We start from the raw sequence: 20,605 nt of genomic DNA on the forward strand, positions 1-20,605 counted from the left end.
AGGCCCTAAACTCAAGGTGTCGTTCCCATGAGCACAGCTAACTGAAATAAATCCTTGCCCTCTTAAACCTTGCAGTAAGGCTGAGGAAGAGACAAACATATTCACAGATAATCAAAGGGCCCTTGCCTGATTCACTTTCAGTTCCCCAGATTTAGCCAAGTAAATACATCTGTTGAAGACAATGGATAAAACAGAAGGAACAGCAGCATGTGAAAGTCGAAAAAAAAAATTTTTTTTACAGCATTTCTGTAGGTACACTCATTTAGCGGCACACACAATTTAAAAAACATTATTAAATTATTCCTCTTGAAAACGAAATAAGAGTCTTCTTAACAGGGGCAAGACATCTTGAAAGGCAAAGATTTTCAGGACAGAAGGAAAAGGAAGTATGGGGTAATTCAGCCAATGGTCTTAAATAACCGCTGAACATTTCAGAGTGCTTCCAAACAGAGTTCTGAGGGAGGCAGGGATCACTCCTGCGGTTTGAGGAAGAGGAATGTTCCAGAAAGCCTGAAGATTCTGATATGAGACAGAAGTGCTCAGTTTGAATTCTGGCTCTGCAACGTCTAGTGGTGTGATTCTCAGGGACAGCCCCCTTCACCCTGCGGGGTTCAAGTCCTCATTCTCAAGGCGGAACTTAAAATATTCGAAAGGCTGCTGTGGGGACAAACGGAAGAAGAAAACATGAGATATTCTGTAAGTCGGAGTGATGTGACCCTCAGAGAGACTGGGAGGCAGATTCACCACCTTCTACGTTGTTTATAGTCGGTCTTTATAGAAATAGAAAAAGGATGGGGCTATTCACTGCAGGAGAATATTCACTCTGGGAGATAGTGAAGGACAGGGAAAACTGGCGAGCCGCAGTGCATGGGGTCGCAGAGTCAGATGTGACTGAGCGACTGAAAAACAACAACGAATTCACTTCAGGAGCCCCCAGACCCGACAACGGCTCCTGGCACAGGCAGGTGCGCCACATACACACGTACGTGAAACGAGTAAACGGGTCACTACCGCCCCTTGGCCACAGACAAGGCGGGGATGCGACGTGTCCCGGGGCTGTGGCACCCCAGAGCTGTCCTCCCGGGCCCTCCTCAGCGCCCCCCACACTCCCCGCTCCGGGCTCGTGCCCTCTTGCCGAGGCCGCCCCGCCTTACCCCGGCCCCTTTCTCAATCCTCCGACTCATGGGAGCCAACTCGGCGCGCGGATTCCAGGGCCCCCTGGCCACAGAGGCCCAGCCCACGCGGTGTCGCTAGGACGCTGTTGCCCGAGCGACGACGGCGCTCGCTGACTGGAAAACACGTTTCCCCACCCGGCAAGAAACGGAGCTCCAATTGGCCAAGTCGGCTAGGACGTTGTCGCCGAAGGGCGTGGCCAGGCCTGCCCGGTGGCTCCACCCCCCGCCCCGGGGGAGGAGCTTCCGCCGGAGGTCAGGTCCTCCGGGGGGCTGGTACCGCGGCGAGAGTCAGGGTGGCGGGCATCATGGGAGCGCTTTTCTGCTAACCTGGCCGTCGCGCGAGCGGTCGGACGGGTCGCAGAGTACCGCTTCGAGCCGCGTGGCCGAAGGAGGTTAGTCTCATCCTGCGAAGCAGACTCCTCACCTGTTAAAAAACCAAGCGTACCCACCCAGAGCCTGGGCTCAGGATGAACAAAGTCCAAGTCAAAGTCGCTCAGTCGTGTCCGACTCTTTGCAACCCCATGGACTATGCAGTCCTCTTCCCAACCCAGGGATTGAACGCAGATCTACCAGCATTGTAGGCGGATTCTTTACCAGCTGAGCCACAAGGGACAGCCTCAGGTGAAGGCAGGTGTCTAAGCCCCGAGCACGTCTGTGCCCTTCCTACGTGTCAGCACTTAGCGATTCCGGTTGTTGCCTCCTGCGTCTAGTTGTGTACGGCTGGCCTCCTCCCGGTGATCTGGGGAAAAGGCAGGACAAGGTTGCTGTCCCCAGCCTGGTATCCTCAGCACTCACATCCCGGTCTTCCTCCAACCCCTGTAGATAGTAAATAAATAGTTATCCGATGAGCCAGTTTTTTACCATGCTCACAGGCTGAGTAGAAACTCAGGAAGTCATGGGATAATAATGTGGTGTGGTTTAGTCGCTCCTGTCCGACTCTGAGGACCCCATGGACTGTAGCCAACCAGCCCCTCTGTCCATGGGATTTCCCATTGGAAATACTGGAGTGGGTTGCCATTCCCTCCTCCAGGGGATCTTCCTGGACCCAGAGATCAAACCTAGGTCTTCTGCATTGCAGGCAGATTCTTGACTGCCTGAGCCACCAGGAAAGCCCAGTAATAGTAGCAATAATGTGGCTGACTCTTCGGAGCACTGCCCTTACCAGGCACTCATCTAAATACTTTACATGCACTTAGTCGTCATTGATCTTCATAACAGCCCTAGGACGTAGGTTCTAGGAGTAATTATTCCCATTTTACAGATAGGACACTGAGGCACAGAGAGGCACAGTGCGTCAGTGGCAAAAGCAGGATTAGAACCCAGGCAGGCTAAGTCCCAGGCTTCCCTGGTGGCTCTGTGGTAAAGAGTCTGCCTGCAATGCAAGAGACCCAGGTTTGAAGTCGGGAAGTTCCCCTGGAAGAGGGCATGGCAAACCACTCTAGTATTCTTGCCTGGAGAAATCCCATGGACGGAGGAGCCCGGCAGTCCATAGGGCTGGACAGTCCATAGGGTTGCACAGAGTAGGGCACAATTGAAGCAACTAAGCAGCAGCAGGCTGAGTCTCAGGTCCTGCTATGCGTCACCCTGTTCGTCATTGTGTTAACTCACAGGTGAGAGAGAAGCAATGTCCCCAGAGGCACAGCCTTACTGAGGAATCCCAGCCACATGGTTCTGTCAGTTGATGAGTTACAGGGTGACCTGCCAAGAGCCCCAGAGAAGGATGTTTTATGATCCCTCTTGTCGATCTGATTGTCCATCACTGGCTAGCTAGTTTTCTACTCACCGAGAGAGTCAATTCATGTCTTCTCTCTGCTCAGACCTCCCACACCCTTTAACTCATCACCCTGAGTGAGTGACCTCACCTCAGGTCCCACTGAGAAAACCAGTCCATAAGAAGGGAATGTACATTTGCCTTACAATCACTTTGGCCGCCATCTCTTCTGCTCTTGTTCCAAAAGAGGCTTTGGAACTTTGGAACCAAAAGGGAGCTTTCCACAGAGGCCACTTCTGCCCCTTGTGTCCTAAACCCCATGGCCATTCACCAGCTCTTGGACTGAACTGTCCAGGTCAGCAGGTCTCCAGGGGTGGTCTGGGGACCCCTGAGTGTCCTGAGACCCCCTTCAGAGAGTCCATAATTGTCGAAACTATCTTCATAGTAAGATATTGTTTGTGTGTTCACTCTCACTTTCTCATAAGTGTACAGTAGGGTTTTCCAGACACTGCATGATGTATGACATTGCAACAGACTGAATGAGAACAAAAATAGGAGAATCCAGCTGTCTTCTGTTAAGGCAGATATTAAAGAATTCGTAAAAATATAAACGGCCTTTCTTCACTCATTCTTTTTGTTTTGGAAAATACAATTGCTTCATAAAATGTTACTATGTGACAGGTTTATTGTTATTTTAAATGAATTGGTAAACAAATGTTTAAACTTTTTATCACTTTTACTGTCTGCTGCTGCTGCTGCTGCTGCTGCTGCTGCTGCTGCTAAGTCACTTCAGTCATGTCCAACTCTGTGTGACCCCATAGACGGCAGCCCACCAGGCTCCCCCGTCCTTGGGATTCTCCAGGCAAGAACACTGGAGTGGGTTGCCATTTCCTTCTCCAATGCATGAAAGTGAAAAGTGAAAGTGAAGTCGCTCAGTCGTGTCCAACTCTTAGCGACCCCATGGACTGCAGCCCACCAGGCTCCTCCGTCCATGGGATTTTCCAGGCAAGAGTACTGGAGTGGGGTGCCATTGCCTTCTCTGTTTACTGTCTAGTATGATAAATAGTGATAGATATAACTCACACAAAAAAACAAAAGCTTTGGGGGATCCTCAGTACTTTTCAAGAGTGTAGGACTTCCTGGCCATCCAGTGGTTAAGACTCCATGCTCTGGTCTTCCCGGGGGGCTCAGGGGTAAAGCATGCACCTGCCAATGCAGGGGACACAGGCTCCATCCCTGGTCTGAGACGATCCCACTTGTCATGGAAAAACTAAGCCTGTGCTCCACAAGTACTAAGCCTGTGCTCTAAAGCCTGAGAACTGGAACTGCTGAGCCCAAGGGCCATAACTACTGAAGCTCAAACACCCCAGAGCCTGAGCTCTGAAACAAGAGAAGCCACCGCCATGAGAAGTCCAAGCACCACAGCTAGAGGGTAGCCCCGCTCACCGCAACTATAGAAAAGCCTGCACAGCAGTGATGACCCAGCACAGCCAAAAATAAATAATAAAATAAATAAAAATTTAAAACCCCAGATGGCGCTAGTGGTAAAGAACCTGCCTGCCAATGCAGGAGACAAGAGACTTCAGTTCAGTCCCTGAGTCGGGAAGATCCCCTGGAGGAGGGCATGGAAACCCTCTCCAGTATTCTTGCCTGGGAAATCCCATGGACAGAGGAGCCTGGCGGGATACAGTCGATGGAGTCGCAAAAGAGTTGGGACACGACTGAAACAATCCAGCCCGCACACACTCGGGTTTGATCCCTGGTCAGGGAAGATCCCAGATGCCGTGTGGCACAGCTGAAATGAAAAAAAGATACATTTCAGTAGCACTAAAACCAGTTACATTCCCTGCTGGAGAAATTGCCACAGCCTCTACTACACAACCACTGTGAGACTTTGAAAACCTTTGATGAAATCTGGAGACACAAACCCATGGAAAGGCGAGGGCAGTGCATGTACGCCTGTGATAATCCAGCAGCCAGCTCATCCCTCAGTGATCCAGGAGAAACTTGGGGTGATGGAGAGCTATGTGTGCCCTCCAGGTGCTGAATACTCACGGCTACGTTTTCAGCACAGCTCAGTACCTCTGGGAGACCAGGCTGTGAGATCAAGGCTGTGATCATCTCATGGTTAATCAACAGCGATGTTTTAAGTGGAGGTTATGCTTTCATGTAGAGTAATAAGTAGCAGGAACCGATTGACCCCTCAGAAGTTAAGTGCTGTTTCCCACCTCGTCTATTAATAAAGGGTGGACGAGCTGGCCCGTGCCACGAATGCATGGTCCATTGAAAGAGAAGTGGAGGACGCCCCTGGGAAGCCCACTTGAGATTTCTCTGGTGGTTGTGCTTTCGGTGGCCTCGCAGAATGGAGACCGGACTCTCCTGAACTGTCCTTAGGCGAAGATAAAATTACACGAAAAGAAATGAGGTACAGGCATCTCTTTGGGAAGAACCACCGTGGTTATTTTTTTATTTACTAAAATAGGTGCTTCCTCTCCGGGCGGGATGTGTACCTTGACAGATGACGCAGCTGCTCATTTTAGTTCAATCAGCCAGAAACCAAATTGCACATTTTAAACATTGTCGCTACAAATAACTGATTATCGTCTGTAAACAGGGGACCATTTTAAGATCATCTGTGGAGAGACGGGTAGCCGCTCCTGGGTTTCTTTCCCCTTTTGTGCGCCAGTAGATGGGGATGCCTTTCATTTCCCTGAACAGTTACTGCCTGTCTCTGTTCGCGAAGACAGGAATCAAAATCCACTTATCTTACCCCTGAACAAGATTCCACGGTGAAGAATACCAGTGTTTAGAATTTTAATGAATTCTGCCCTCCGAACGTCTTATTGCAGCAATCTGAGAGGAACGGCCCACCCTCCGGAACAAAGCAGCAGTTAGAAAATAACAATTTCTTGTTTCCTACACCTGGGCAACTAGCAAACCCCTGACAATCACAAGCAATTCTCTCTGCGGAGAGCCAGGATCTCGCGACAGCTTGTAATTAGTGCTGTTTAGCATTTAATTTGCCTTTAGTTAGGTAACAAGCATTTATTGATTACCTGATAGGAGTGGAGCGCTGTGCTAAACACAGGATGGGGACAGAGTGATGAATGAGGCGCAGGCTCTACTTACGGTCTACATGCGGCTGAAAACACATCCTCGGGAAAGGAAACTTGGAACCAGGAACAAAATGTTTTCTTAACAAATGTAAACCAATATCCCATTATAGAGAGTTATTACTCTTTGAGAATTCAAGGCACACTCCTGGCACACTCCATTCTAAGGAGAAAAGTACTTGCTGCCACGGCTTGTCTCATGGAGAGAGTGGGGACACCTGAGTCACTCCTTCTCTGGACTAAGGAAGGTTCTGGCCTTTTCTGCTGCAGAGTCCCAAGTGTGGTAGGGACCCAGGAGGGAGAGAGCCACCAGCCCCTGACAATCTGTCTGCCCCAATCTGCAACCCCTCTGACATCTTTGGTAAAAATGGAAGCCTGGGTACCCACAGGACGGCAGCGTCTGAACTAAGTTAATTCATGATGGCCTCCTGGAGACTGTTTTTTGAGGCCAGCTTGCGGCAGGTGGCGGACATGAATTGGCAATACTTAGAAATAGCAGCAGAGAAGGCAATGGCACCCCACCTCCAGTACTCTTGCCTGGAAAATCCCATGGATGGAGGAGCCTGGTGGGCTGCAGTCCGTGGGGTCACTAAGAGTCGGACACAACTGAGCGACATCACTTTCACTTTTCACTTTCATGCATTGGAGAAGAAATGGCAACCCACTCCAGTGTTCTTGCCTGGAGAATCCCAGGGACGGGGGAGCCTGGTGGGCTGCCGTCTATGGGGTCCCACAGAGTCAGACACGACTGAAGCGACTCAGCAGCAGGAGCAGAAATAGCAAAGGGGGCTTTTCAAGAGGGCGAAACGGCCTAGCCGGGTTGAGGAAGAGCTTGCAAGGGGCGTAGGAGTGAGCTGTGTGGCCAGACCGGAGAGGGCGCAGGCAGCAAGTCACAGATGATGTGCTTGCAAAGTCTGAGGCTGTTGAGACGACCAGGGTAGGCTGAATTCAGTGGCCAGTCGGGATGCTGCGGACATCAGCATGTCTTTTCTGAGCTGACTTCTCGGCACCAAGGAGAATGAGACATGGTTTGATTCTTAAGAAACAGACAGTCGCTGGGTTTGGGGTCTGTTAGGAGGGGCATGGCAGTGATCCCCACCCCTGGGAGGAGGTGCAGCCGGAGACGCCAGGGGTTTCTCGGAGTAGACCGCACCTGAGCTGAGCTTCAAGCTTAAGTCAGTGTCATCTGGGAGGAGTCCAGGCAGAGGGGACAGGCTGAGTTGGGCACAGGGGACCTAACAGCCAGGGGTTCTTGGGCAGACTGAGATGGGAGCCAAGGTACCAGCTGCATTTGAGTAAAAAAAAAAAAGTTTTTTCTGGAAATCACATGTACTGTGAACTCTAAAGGGGAGAAATAAGAGACAAGAAAAATAGGGTTGGGGGAGATTTTTAACCAAATCACTTAAGTTTTTTTTGAGGATGCAAAAGACTGGAGAAGAGAGTCTTATTGGCTTTGGGAGTTTTTCCTTCTGCAGAGATGGCCTTGCTCGCGATATTTTAAGACTTCTGTTCCCAGCTGGTGCCCGACACCACGGATACATGTAAAGATGACAACTCTCAAGAAGGGAAAATGCATTTTCTGGTTGATTTTTTTTTTCATATTTTAAACACATTTAGCATTCTCTGGTTTTTAAAGAAGGCTTTTAATAGAGCACAGATTCCTTTCGTCAATGGTGAGGGGGACAGATTTAAAGACTACAGCTCAGACATCCAGTGCCAACTAGCTTACAGGGATCCAAGTGTGAGAATCAGGCTGTCATTTAATGTGTAGACTTGGCAAAGGCTCAGCGCGCCTCGGAGAAGGCGCTGGTGGGCCCAAGCCGTGTGCCGGGTGCTCCCACAACCAATCCTCTCTGCCCTCGCTGGCAAAGTCCATCCCCGGCTAAAAACGTCACGCTCTCCCCCATGGATCAGCTCCTCCGGGGTTGGATGGATAGGCAGTTTGACCACTTAAGAATCACAGCATGCTTGGACAGGGTAGGATTTCAAAACACTTGAGATGAGACCTCCTCGTTATGAGATGAAAAGGGGCCGTCCCCTCAGTCCCACCACCAGCGTTGGCAGAGTGGGTTACAGCCGAATGCCCGACTCACTGCAGTGCGTCCTGTTTCTTCCCACCTGGCATGCCCCTCTCTGGCGCCTGTCCTACTCACATCCTGCCTGTTTACAGACCATCTCTCGCCCTGTCTCTTCCACTCAGCCGTCTCCCTGCTGTCACTGAAGTCGCCTCTCCTTGCTCGGCATCTTCAGAGGCTGGCTCTCTGCACCACTCCTGTTCCTGACTGGGGAGGAGGCAGGGCACCAGCCTAAGTCTTGGGAAGTTATGGCCCCCGAGGGCAGGACCAGGAGCAGTGCCTAGAAGGGGCAGGGCAGACGGTGTTCAGAAAAAATGAAACCCACTCCAACAGTGCAAGATGCCTCTCAGCAAATATTAGGTGCTAATTATATGCCATATTCTGACCTAGGAATATACAGCCCCGCTCTGCTTTCAGGGTGTCGCTGTCCGCACGGGGAGACCAGCGCAGAGCAGTAGGCGGGGCAGGGTGAGAGGAAGGCAGGGAACACCTGGGAGCGGAGGGGCGACATTCACCAGGTCGGGCAGGGCTGGGCATCTCAGGGAGGCCAGAGAGGGGGGAGGCTGAGAGGTGGGGGTCTGCTTAAGTGGCCGGAGAGGACCACCAGCAATGGAATGACCGTCCCAGAAGGTGGTCAGCCTGTGGAGACTGGACATCCAGGGATGTCAGAGGGCATTCCTCACTGGGGGAGCCTGGACCGCCTGGCCGACGTGCCACCCCAGTCTGAAAGTGCTTGTTCAACAGGGAGGGGTGGAAGGTGATGCCTTGTGGGCAGGGCTGGGACCAGGCTCTAGGGGAGGGCGGGATCCACAGGGCGGAGTCCTCCGGGACACCCAAGGACTCCCCTCCACCATTGCAAACAGCAGCCACCCCGCTCAGAAAGGCGACAAAGCTGTGTCACACGTGGGGCCTCCTAGGACAGGGGCTGCACACCCCCTGCATCCACAGGCCTGGGGGGCCTCCCCGTGGACTGATGTCGGCCGTCGCCTGTGACTTGGCCACTAGGGGGCGCTCACCAGCAAGGCCAGGCACAGATCTGTGATTCGTCGTGTTTTCAAAGCCACTTTTAAATCCTGTGACCATCCTATGAAGTTAGCGTGATGGAGATTGTATATAAATTGTCACACTGGATTGGAGAATTTAAGTGGCTTACCTGCTCAGGTGAGAGGGCCTTCTTGGGTATTTCACATGAAGGGACTGGGTGCATGGTGGGGGGTTGGGGGGAGGTGGTTGATGAGTCCTGGATGGCTGTGTCAGAGCCTGGAGGCCACGGGGACAGGTCCAGCTGGTGGGGGGCTGTGGCTGAATCCAGCTACTTGGGCGTTAAAGCCTATGCAGGTCCCCCAAGTGCCTTTTGGAATCTTTTCAGTCTGCGAAGTCCAAAGGCCAGGCAGCCCGGGACTTCCCTGGAGACGGGGATGTGCAAGAACCCCATGGTGGGATCCGTAAGGTCAGCCCACCGCCCAGGCCTCTCTGGTCCTGTCCATCTGTCCAGATGTTCCTCGCCTTGGTCCCTCAAACCCCACCCACCCCCAGGGGCTACTACCCGCCGGGCCACTCTGCTCTCTAACCTGGCTTCACTCGGAGGATCCACAGCACCTTTGCCCTCAACTCACTTTGCCTTTAACCTTGCCCCAAGTGCAAGAGGCAGCAACAGCTCCCACCACACGACGCCCTAGAGCATTCAGAGCCAGGGGAGGGGGCGGACGGTACCTCAGGGTTCTGACACGGCCGACCACCCCCTCCTTCTGTGGATCCGGTGAACCAGGAGGCCGGTACAGGCCCCTCACGCTCTCTACCTGCAGCAGGGTTGAGGGTGGGGGGGCACCCCCAGGCAGCATTTCTTCAGTTAAGCCTTCTTGGGCCTTCATTTCTTCTTACAAAATCCAACTCTCGTGACCCCTGAGGCCTTCTGGGAGCTGGGCTCCTGCCTGCGCCAGCTTCGAGCCTCTGAGCACTGCCCAGCACACACCCCCTCCCCCAGGCGGCCCCCAGCCCGGGGTCCCTCACTTGCCTCCGGTCTCCACTCAGGGGGCCTCTTCTTGTTGGCCTCCCTGGTCCTTCAGGAGTGCACGGGCCCCCAGCAGCGCATTTGGGCCTGAACGCACCCCGGGTTTTAGGACATCACTTCCCTGCCAGAGCAGGCACGCCACACAGGCTGGGGACCCTAGTGCCACCAGCAGTGCCTGCAGCCGTCCGAGGTGTGTCCTGAGTGGATCCAGGACTGCGGTGAAACATCCACGGGGCAGGGCTGGAGGGGACGTTCACTGAGCTCCATGAACACGCGGCCCCACCCTGCCTCTCTATTCAGTGGCTCCACCTTTATTATAATCTGCCTGCTTTTAGGTGATCTGGAGGTAATTTAGGAGCAGACCCCTCCCACCCTGGAACATAGCAGACTGGATGTGGGCCCAAGGTGGGTCTAGGTCATCCCAGACACCAAAGTAAATTCCGGGACTTCACCAGAGACCCAAAGGAGCTAGTTCATTTGAAAATCAGCATGACTTTTCAAAGAGTCCAGGCTTTTTATCCAATAAAAGAGCATCCTGGACTTCCCTCCCACAAGGCATCAGTTAGATGGGCTCTGGAAGTCACGGAGGCAAAGGAAAGTCAGCAGGTCAGAATCTACACCACCATCTGCCTTGTTGAAGGGGGCCTTCCCAGACTGAGCCCAAAAGGCCTGGACTCCACATGCGGCAAAACCTCTTCCCACGTCTCTCCTCCCCCACCCTCCCTCTCACTTCAGCTTCAAAGAGATACCAAAAGGTGGCGGGACCCACAGCGAGGGAAACCCAGCCCACCCAACCCAGGCTGAGACCCTCACCCCAGGGGCAGGGGTCAGTGGGCTCGCTCTTACCGCCCTGAAACCCAGAGGGGACCACGGCGGGGTGGAGGGGCCCCCCAACTGTCCCCACCCCCGTCAGCACAGGCTGGACACGAGGCATGGGATATGTCTTTATTAAAGATGCAAGCAAGCACAGAGAAGTCTCACGCGTGGTGCTCAGTAACATCCATACAGTACTAAAAATAGAAAAATAGAAAACAAATTTCACAGAAAGCAGCCGCCCTCGCAGATACACAGAAAAAAGGTGCTGCCAAGCCCACCGTGCGATGCCGTGGACCACCTGCCCCGTCCAAGCTGCTCTCCTTGACAAAATGACGGAAGCGCTCGCATCCGCCCTCGGCACAGACCCTCCCGCGGAGGCGGTGACTCCTCTGGCCCCACCACCCCAGGCACTTCCCAGCCCCGCGCAGCCGGGACAGCCCAGTGCACAGGGGCGGCGACACGCGTGCCTGTCGGCGGCCGGCCCCACGGCTCGCCCGCCGCCTCGTCACTCCTCCGGCCTGGCGTGGACCCCCGCCTCCGGGCCCTGGAGCAGCACCGAGGGGACCCCACCGGCCCATCCCGGCCAAGACGGGGCACCACACGCACTGGGTGGGTCTGTGGGGCTGAGAGCCGCAGGCCCAGACACAACAATGAACGGTAGGTATAGACCCAGGAGTTCCAGAAAGTACTGTCAAGCCATCTGTTTGCCAACATAAGCAGGTTTCTGCTTCGGGGAATCAAAGACCGTGGAACGAAAAGTCAGGTTCTGAGCAGGTCTGTCTCTGCTGGGGTGGGGGGTAGGGGTGGGGGGCGGTTCTTGGGTCACCGCGTCACATGCCCATCCCTCCAGGTCCTCTGCGTTGGCCTCAGGGACGCTGGCCGGAGGGCAGCCTTTGAAAACGCCCCCCGCCCTGCGAACAGCTTCTGCTGTAACTCAGGGCGACTGCTGAGAACTGAGCGCCGCGGGGGAAATGGGCCCCCCACCCCAGCCTCACTCCGGTCCTCACCAGGGGAGGACAAATGGCTGTGCCGTGTGAACGACAAAAAAAAAAAAAAATAAAGTCAACCCTGAGCGCTTCCTACCACCTGGGTGTGGCTCTCCTGAGCCCCTCAGAAATGAACTTTTATTTGGTTTACTGAGATTTATTTAGGTTTCCAGTGAAAAGCTCTATAAAATACAATACGTAGTGTGGGTTGTAATAAAGGTAGACACTCTAGCTGCATATGTTAACAGACGTGACACATGTGGTCCACCAGCATCGCCATCTTTGTGGGCAGACGTTTAGACTTCAAAGGCGAGACAGCTGCTCTGGATCAGAACTCAAACCCGCTTTCTCCAGCTTCTCCGGCCATGTCCCCTCCCTCCCCCGGGGTCTCACTTCCAGAGTCTGTCCAGCAAGGAACAAATGAGTGCAAACGGGACTCTGAGCTATAGTGTCTGGGTACTGTGAGCATGCAAGTGTGCGGTTGCTGATATTATAAATAAAAGTCGAACGTGAGGTCGCACTTCCCCATCTTCTGCTTGTACACCAGGTCAAACTTCTCGTTCATGGAGACGGTGAAGATGTCCTTCCAGAGCCCGACCCTTCCTGCAACACACACGGGGCGGGCGAGCTGAGTTCACTTGCGGTCAGGCCAGCTGCCAAACCACAGGGAGCTGGGGAGAGCGACCTGGAAGGCTCCACATGAATCCCCGGACCCCTCTGAACCTGTCCCGCGGGGATCACCATGGCCATGTGAACCTCAGGCTAGCTGAGCCCACTTCCCTGAGTCTGGCCATCCTGGCATGCTTTCACCCAGGACCAGAAACGTGCAGAGCTGAGGCCCTGGGGAGGGCCTGCCCGTCCACCGCTGGGCCCCAGCACCAGGCAGAGCGGGGGCACACGTGCTAACACCCCCGAGGACGGGCAGTGTCCGTGACCCGGGTCTGCAGTTCAGGGGCCACGTGGGATCTGTGTGCCCCATGACACCACCACTCATGCAGCTCAACAGCTCCACCAAGGCAGCTGTTGCTTCTGGAGAATTTTAAAAGGCAGAATGTTTCATGGTGGGCAGGCAGCTGCCGGGGCCAGGTCAAGGGTGGAGATTTCGAGAAGCCTGCCCATGTGACGTCAGGGGAGAACTGACAGGGAATAAAACCATTAGAGCTCCCAACTCGACACCAAGACCAGTCCCACCCAGGCCCTCGTGGCTGCTCTATCACAGCGACATCCCAATGAGGCTTGGTCAGACCCCCTTTGCCCACCCCTTGCAGGACATGAGGGGCCTGGAGCCGACAGACTGATGGGCCGGCATGGGCCTTCCCCTTCTTCGTGAAGGGAGAGAGATCAAAATGATGAAAACTGCTGAACCCGCTTTCCTTAACTACGAGATCTTCGGTTCTGGGCACTATGAATGGTGACTGTGAAGAAGTCAGGAGTGGGTCCCTGCCCTCCGTCTGCAGTAAGTGCGTCACCCAGAGCACCACGGCCGAGCTTGTTACACACCGGCCTCAGGGCACTGAGTGCTCGCCTAGAATTCTGTTCAGCATCAGCATCTCTGACGGCAGAGCTCTGACCGTCCCAGCAAGCATCTCTCGTTAAGCTGTGCTATTAACAGTCACCCCTGTCCTGGCAGGACCTAATGTATGAAACTGCAACCCTGCAAACGCTGAGCTAACAGATCCAAAGTGACATGGATTTTCTCTTCGGTGATGAAAAATTATATGTTGGTGATGGAGAGGAAAAAAAACAAGAGACTGTTCTTGCTACCCTCTAAGGACACCTCAGGGTCAGAATTACAAGCTCTGGACCCACCACACCGTATATTTTTTTCCATGATTATTTTTCTCAGCTGAGGCAGCCAAGAGCTCATCAGAGGAGTCACCCACCTGGTTTAGGATTTGGACTCAAGACAGTGCAATTTATGCTGTGACATGAATCAAATCTAAGCAATGCAGCTGGCTACTCAAGCCCCTGCATTCTCACCAACGCAAGGAGGTCTTCTGAGCAAAGAGGCAATGTGCTAAAAGAAAACAAAACCAAAGAACTGAAATAAAGCAAAACCAAGGTAAACGATGATAAATGCAAACACAGCGGAAGGAGCATATGTGCACGCAGCGTGTTCTCGACACTTCTTAACCACACAAGTGAACCGAAAGGGGGGCTTCTGGAGAAGGTCACACCCAGGGGTAACAGAACACAGAGAAAGCAAAACTAAAAAAGAGCAAATAAATTTAAAATTATAAACGTTTGTGAAGATGCAGCCAGGAAATAAACGGCAGGGTGACGTGGCTCGTTAACTAACATCTTCCCGGAGAGTGGCCCACCTGCCTTGACAGGAAGGCACCCAACCGCCTGACCTTCAGGACAGCCTGGGAGCCACACAGGTCGGCAACCCGACTGGCCCTCCGTACAGGGAGGACGAAGGGCCAGAGCAGCCCGGCCAGGCCAAGGAGGAGCTCCTCTCTCCCCTCTGGGCGGCTGCTCATGGAGTCCGGTGTCATTCCGAGCCCTCCCCTCCAACCCAGGAGCTGGGAACCAGCCTCGGCCATGGATTTGAGGTGCCACGGATGTGAATGCCTGAGCCCTCTGCCGTGAAGCAGCTGCAAACAGCACGAGCCCTCGGGGCACAGAGAGCGGCCCCCATGGATCTGGGGAGGACTCCTGCAGGAACACCTGCCCACACCTCAGAAGGCTCCACCCCCAGCACCCCGCTCTTAGGCTGGGAGAGCCCCTGGCCTCTGTGACAGCTGCCCGGCCAGCCCTGGAGAGGCCTGCACTTCCTGCTTGCTGTCACTCTCTCACATGCGTGTACACACACACACACACACACACACACACACACTGTGCACACATACCCCTCACATATACACACAGCACATACACCACAGACACACACACCCCTTCCCTGGGATGCGCTGCACCTCACCTGTGTGGCTGCCTCCCCTGGGGAACAGAGGGAGACGGCCCTTGCTCACGTGTGCACGCTCTGTGCTCCTCAACTCCACAGCCCCAAACCCATCGCCAGGGTGGGGGCCATCTGAGGAGGTGTCTGCCTGAAAACCTCTTCCCCAAAGAACCTGAGACATCCCCCCGCCAGCAGCCGCCCCGCCGTGAACTCCACACCCTGTGCAGGGCCACAGGCTGACTCCAGCGGGGGCTTCCAGGATCCTCAGTGGCCCATTTTGGGTTACCTTCTTGCCCCCCACCCTGGGGAGCAGAAAGCTCTGGAGATATGAGGCTGAACCATGACTCGGGGCCGGGGGGAGAATAGGGGTCCAGAAAGCATGAGGACGCTGGCAGGGAGGGGGGGAGCGCCCCAGGGGCCGGGCGGCACGTACCCCGGCCCACGGGCAGGGCCTCGGGACGCCGGCGGTGGGGGGGGGTGGCCAGGGGCCGGGCGGCACGTACCCCGGCCCACGGGCAGGGCCTCGGGACGCCGGCGGGGGGGGGCGGGGCGGGGGGCGGGCGGCACGTACCCCGGCCCACGGGCAGGGCCTCGGCGTTACAGCACTGGTCCACCAGCTGGTGGCAGTGCTCGGTCAGTGACTCCAGCTGTGCCTTGTCGCAGGACACCCCCAGGAACCTGGCCAGCTGCTCCACCATGGTCACCAGGTCCTGGAAGACAAGAGCAGAGACGCGGGAGCCCATCAGAGGCGGCACCTTTGTGGAACACCACTCTGGGGACCTTTTATCCACAGCCTGACTCAAGTCCTCGAGACAAATTGGACGCCATCATCTTCAAGAAATAAGGATCCGGGTTAAAGAGACTGCCCGAGGGCGCTCAGCTCCCGCGCCGGCCCTCTGGGAATCTGGAAGCAGATGTGAGGCCTTGACGTAGCGGTGGCCATGTCCAGCAGCAGCAAGCAGTAAAGGAAGGCACTTGGGCACTGTGCCAGGGGCAGGACCAGCTCACTCTCCCCTTCCTTCCCCGCCATCAGCTGGAACCCAGACGGCGCTCAGGAGAGCCCTGAGGAGGGGGGGACCCGGGGGCCCCAGGGCCAGCCCACCTCGCAGGGCAGGGAACCTGGCTCGCTGCGAAGATTCGGTAACGTGAAGCCATCTCTGGGCCCCGGCGTCCTGGCACTGCTGACGGCACAGCTGCCGCTGCCTCACCGTCTCCAAGGGGCCCTACCCACCTGCTCGCCACACAGCCCCACCCCTCCGCAGCCATGCCCTGCCCCAGGAAACACTGAAGCCCGCCACGGTCTCCGCCCCAGCGTCACCGTCCCCAGTGTCCTGCCCATAGCCTGGGCTGTCTGTCAGCAGACCAAATGCCGGCCGGCGGTGGCTGGGTCACGTGAGGAGAACGCTAGAGGCTGTCTCCTCTCCCACAGGCCTGCAAGACAGACACAGCCTCCCGGCGAGTCTGGAGAAGCGGGGCACAGGGCTGTGTTTCAGCTCTGACGTTTTCTGTAAACTGCACGCCCTGCTCCCTCAGGATGAAATACTAAGTGATTCATAAAAGCGAGGCGCTGGGAGCAACCTGCCAGCTGGCACCGCGCCCTGCAGGTGAGTCCGCAGCTGGACGGGCGGGCTCCTCCTCATCCCGCCCTGCCATGGAGCCCCGTGCCCCCCCATCCCAGAACAGGGGTGGAGGGGAAAAAAGATGAAAAGACAACTCGTGTCCACCCAGACACGGGAACGCCCACAGCACTCTGCTCACAGTTACCCAGAATGGGAACAGCCCAAATGCCCGAAGCCCTGAGTGGATGGACAAACATGCGACGGTGGACACGCTGCCAAGAACATGCCCCAGGGAGCAGGGGAGCTCACCAAGAGGAGCAGAGGCCAGACACCAGCACACACCCGCCGGGTGGTCAGCAGCCTGCAAACCAGCCCCCCGCCCCTCCACAGACAGACAGACAGACAGACAGCCCGGACGAGACATGCAGACTCAGCCACCTCGGCCTTTGCCCCGAGCTGGTCCCCTCATCTCGGACAGGGTGCTGGGTGGTGCTCTGCCAGAAGCCAGCCGTGAGGAACTCCACCCGTGGCAAAGGTCATGAGGAAGGAGGCTCAGCATATGCAAAGGCGGGATCGAGCCTCAGAAGCCCCCTGGAGATTCTCAAGCATCTACCCCCAAAACCAGAGTCTGCCTACTTTACTGCTTTGTGCTCTCACCTACACCTCTGACTTTACAGGGGGCTGTCCCCCACCACCTCTCTCTGAAAAAAAGTTAACTTACAGCTCCAGTTAATAAAGTTCCTGGGCGTGATAAGAGTGTTTTAACCTACAAACTCCTTTGGAAGTCCTCTAGCCTGCCTGAATAAGTTCTTCCAGCCACATGTGATTGTTCACAGCTTCCCAACCGTGAGAGGCATGAGATGTTCTAAACTGTCTAAATACAGATTCCTTTGAGCGGTTAAAAGATTGATCAGAAATTGTATTGGTGAAGGGTTTTTCACTTGTTGGGCCAATGTTTGCTGCTAAGTTTCCATATCCCTTACCTGCTGTGTCCCTGGCAGTGTATTGATTAATATAATTGGTGTAAGTAGTAGCTTTAATGTTTGTAACCTTGGACATTTGAGTTAATTCTTTTTCTTGTTATAGCCCACCACACCTTTGCCCTATAGGAATGCAACTTTATCTAATGCTTTTGGAGGGTGGCGCCTGACTAATCACCTTTAGAGAAAAATAAGTTTTCTGAAGAAAGGGTCTTAAAATGTTAACAGGCCTCCGGGCCAGAAGATGATGCAAATCACCTAAACTTTTGCATATGATAAGTTTGCAGGAAGAAAGCCTGGCTTACTGCATGACTCTACCCCTTCCCCCATTATCCTCTATGCATAACTTAAGGTATAAAAACTACTTTGGAAAATAAAGTGCAGGCCTTGTTCACCAAAGCTTGGTCTCCCCATGTCATTCTTTCTCTCGCCTTCTGGCTGAATTATTCAGCCTCTTTTCTCCACTGAATTTTCTCACTGAGCTATCCTTATTCTATTACTCTTTATGTCTCTAATTAATATTTAATTAAAGCTACTGTATCCAGTAGCAGGAGGGCCTAGAGGAGCTATCCCACGTTGAAGGTCAGGAAAGGAGGCAGTGAGGAGATACCCCTCATCCAAGGTAAGGAGCAGCGGCTGCGCTTTGCTGGAGTAGCCGTGAAGAGATACCCCACGCCCAAGGTAAGAGAAACCCAAGTAAGACGGTAGGTGTTGCAAGAGGGCATCAGAGGCCAGACACACTGAAACCATACTCACAGAAAACTAGTCAATCTAATCACACTAGGACCACAGCCTTGTCTAACTCAATGAAATTAAGCCATACCCATGGGGCAACCCAAGACGGGCGGGTCACGGTGGAGAGTCTGACAGAATCTGGTCCACTGGAGAAGGGAATGGCAAACCACTTCAGTATTCTTGCCTTCAGAACCCCATGAATGGTACGAAAAGGCAAAATGATAGGATACTGAAAGAGGAACTCCCCAGGTCAGTAGGTGCCCAATATGCTACTGGAGATCAGTGGAGAAATAACTTCAGAAAGAATGAAGGGATGGAGCCAAAGCAAAAACAATACCCAGATGTGGATGTGACTGGTGACAGAAGCAAGGTCCAATGCTGGAAAGAGCAATATTGCATAGGAACCTGGAATGTCAGGTCCATGAATCAAGGCAAATTGGAAGTGGTCAAATAGGAGACGGCAAGAGTGAATGTCAACACTCTAGGAATCAGCGAACTAAAATGGACTGGAATGGGTGAATTTAACTCAGGTGACCATTATATCTACTACTGCGGGCAGGAATCCCTCAGAAGAAATGGAGTGGCCATCATGGTCAACAAAAGAGTCTGAAATGCAGTACTTGGATGCAATCTCAAAAACGACAGAATGATCTCTGTTCGTTTCCAAGGCAAACCATTCAATATCACAGTAATCCAAGTCTATGCCCCAACCAGTAATGCTGAAGAAGCTGAAGTTGAACGGTTCTATGTGAACCGTGAACTTCCTGATGTTCAAGCTGGTTTTAGAAAAGGCAGAGGAACCAGAGATCAAATTGCCAATATCCACTGGATCATGGAAAAAGCAAGAGAGTTCCAGAAAAACATCTATTTCTGCTTTATTGACTACGCCAAAGCCTTTGACTGTGTGGATCACAATAAACTGTGGAAAATTCTGAAAAAGATGGGAATACCAGACCACCTGATCTGCCTCTTGAGAAATTTGTATGCAGGTCAGGAAACAACAGTTAGAACTGGACATGGAACAACAGACTGGTTCCAAATAGGAAAAGGAGTACGTCAAGGCTGTATATTGTCACCCTGCTTATTCAACTTATATGCAGAGTACATCATGAGAAACGCTGGGCTGGAAGAAACACAAGCTGGAATCAAGATTGCCGGGAGAAATATCAATAACCTCAGATATGCAGATGACACCATCCTTATGGCAGAAAGTGAAGAGGAACTAAAAAGCCTCTTGATGAAAGTGAAAGTGGAGAGTGAAAACGTTGGCTTAAAGCTCAACATTCAGAAAAAGAAGATCATGGCATCTGGTCCCATCGCTTCATGGGAAATAAATGGGCAAACAGTGGAAACAGTGTCAGACTTTCTTTTTTGGGGCTCCACAATCACTGCAGATGGTGACTGCAGCCATGAAATTAAAAGACGCTTACTCCTTGGAAGGAAAGTTATGACCAACCTAGAGAGCATATTCAAAAGCAGAGACATTACTTTGCCAACAAAGGTCCGTCTAGTCAAGGCTACGGTTTTTCCAGTGGTCATGTATGGATGTGAGAGTTGGACTGTGAAGAAGGCTGAGCGCCGAAGAATGGATGCTTTTGAACTGTGGTGTTGGAGAAGACTCTTGAGAGTCCGTTGGACTGCAAGGAGATCCAACCAGTCCATTCTGAAGGAGATCAGCCCTGGGATTTCTTTGGAAGGAATGATGCTAAAGCTGAAACTCCAGTACTTTGGCCACCTCATGCGAAGAGTTGACTCATTGGAAAAGACTCTGATGCTGGGAGGGATTGGGGGCAGAAGGAGAAGGGGACGACAGAGGATGAGATGGCTGGATGGCATCACTGACTTGATGGACGTGAGTCTGGGTGAACTCCGGGAGTTGGTGACGGACAGGGAGGCCTGGCGTGCTGTGATTCATGGGGTCGCAAAGAGTCAGACACGACTGAGAGACTGAACTGAACTGATTGTATCCAGTTTGCCAACGCCGTCCCTGCTTTGAATTCCCTGGATCCACCGGGGCTGGACCCCGGCAGTGCTCCACCACCGTCGAAGCAGAAAAATAAACAGGCCTTTCAGAAGCACTGCAGGCCACCCCTAACTCGGGAGCTGCGCACGGCCCAGGCCAGAGCAAGGGCCTGGGGGCCTGCATGGGCTGGAGGCAAAGCCCTGTCAGGGGCTCTGGGCCCACCTGGAACCCTGAGGTCCAAGATGCACCCCTGATGACCAGGCACTGCAGGCCCCACCCTCCCTGAGGGCTCCACTGTGGGACAGACGGCGTGGAGCCTGGAGCATCACCCCTGCCCCTTGGCACCTAACCACCAGGGCACACACCACTCAGGACACGCCCATCAGGACACACCCCCTAGGCACCCACCCCCTCAGGACATGCCCCCTCAGGACACACCCCCGAGGCACCCACCCCCTCAGGACACACTCCTGAGGCACTCACCCCCTCACGACACGCCCCTCAGGACACACCCCCGAGGCACCCACCCCTCAGGACACGCCCCTCAGGACACACCCCCGAGGCACCCACCCCTCAGGA

At 54.0% G+C, this 20,605-nt stretch overlaps 2 protein-coding genes across 10 annotated transcripts in view; both read right to left on the bottom strand.

Annotated features, from left to right (window-relative positions):
* EFCAB6 (EF-hand calcium binding domain 6) overlaps positions 1–1,358 on the bottom strand; it is a 252,808-nt gene extending 251,450 nt beyond the window's left edge. For 3 of the 6 annotated variants that reach the window (XM_086403193.1, XM_086403194.1, XM_086403189.1), the window contains exon 1: positions 1,155–1,321. The gene's annotated coding sequence lies outside the window, so the exon portion shown is untranslated. Of the gene's footprint in view, positions 1–1,154 lie in introns of all 6 variants that reach the window. The other 3 variants (XR_015164616.1, XM_086403191.1, XM_086403190.1) reach the window with 2 other exon arrangements.
* Positions 1,359–11,016: 9,658 nt separating this feature from the next.
* SULT4A1 (sulfotransferase family 4A member 1) overlaps positions 11,017–20,605 on the bottom strand; it is a 35,410-nt gene continuing 25,821 nt past the window's right edge. For 2 of the 4 annotated variants that reach the window (XR_015164620.1, XR_015164621.1), the window contains exons 6-8: positions 15,361–15,499; positions 13,771–13,904; positions 11,017–12,490 (exon numbers count right to left, since the gene is read on the bottom strand). Coding sequence is in view for 2 of the 4 variants with exons in the window: in XM_086403195.1 (XP_086259321.1) it covers positions 12,378–12,490; positions 15,361–15,499 (252 nt within the window). In the remaining 2 variants the exon portion in view is untranslated. The remainder of the gene's footprint in view (positions 12,491–13,770; positions 13,905–15,360; positions 15,500–20,605) is intronic. The other 2 variants (XM_086403195.1, XM_086403196.1) reach the window with 1 other exon arrangement.

The sequence above is a fragment of the Bos grunniens genome, chromosome 5 (assembly GCF_055505025.1).
Source record: "Bos grunniens cultivar Pamir isolate PY7600 chromosome 5, Bosgru_T2T1.0, whole genome shotgun sequence".
Classification (NCBI taxonomy): domain Eukaryota; kingdom Metazoa; phylum Chordata; class Mammalia; order Artiodactyla; family Bovidae; genus Bos; species Bos grunniens.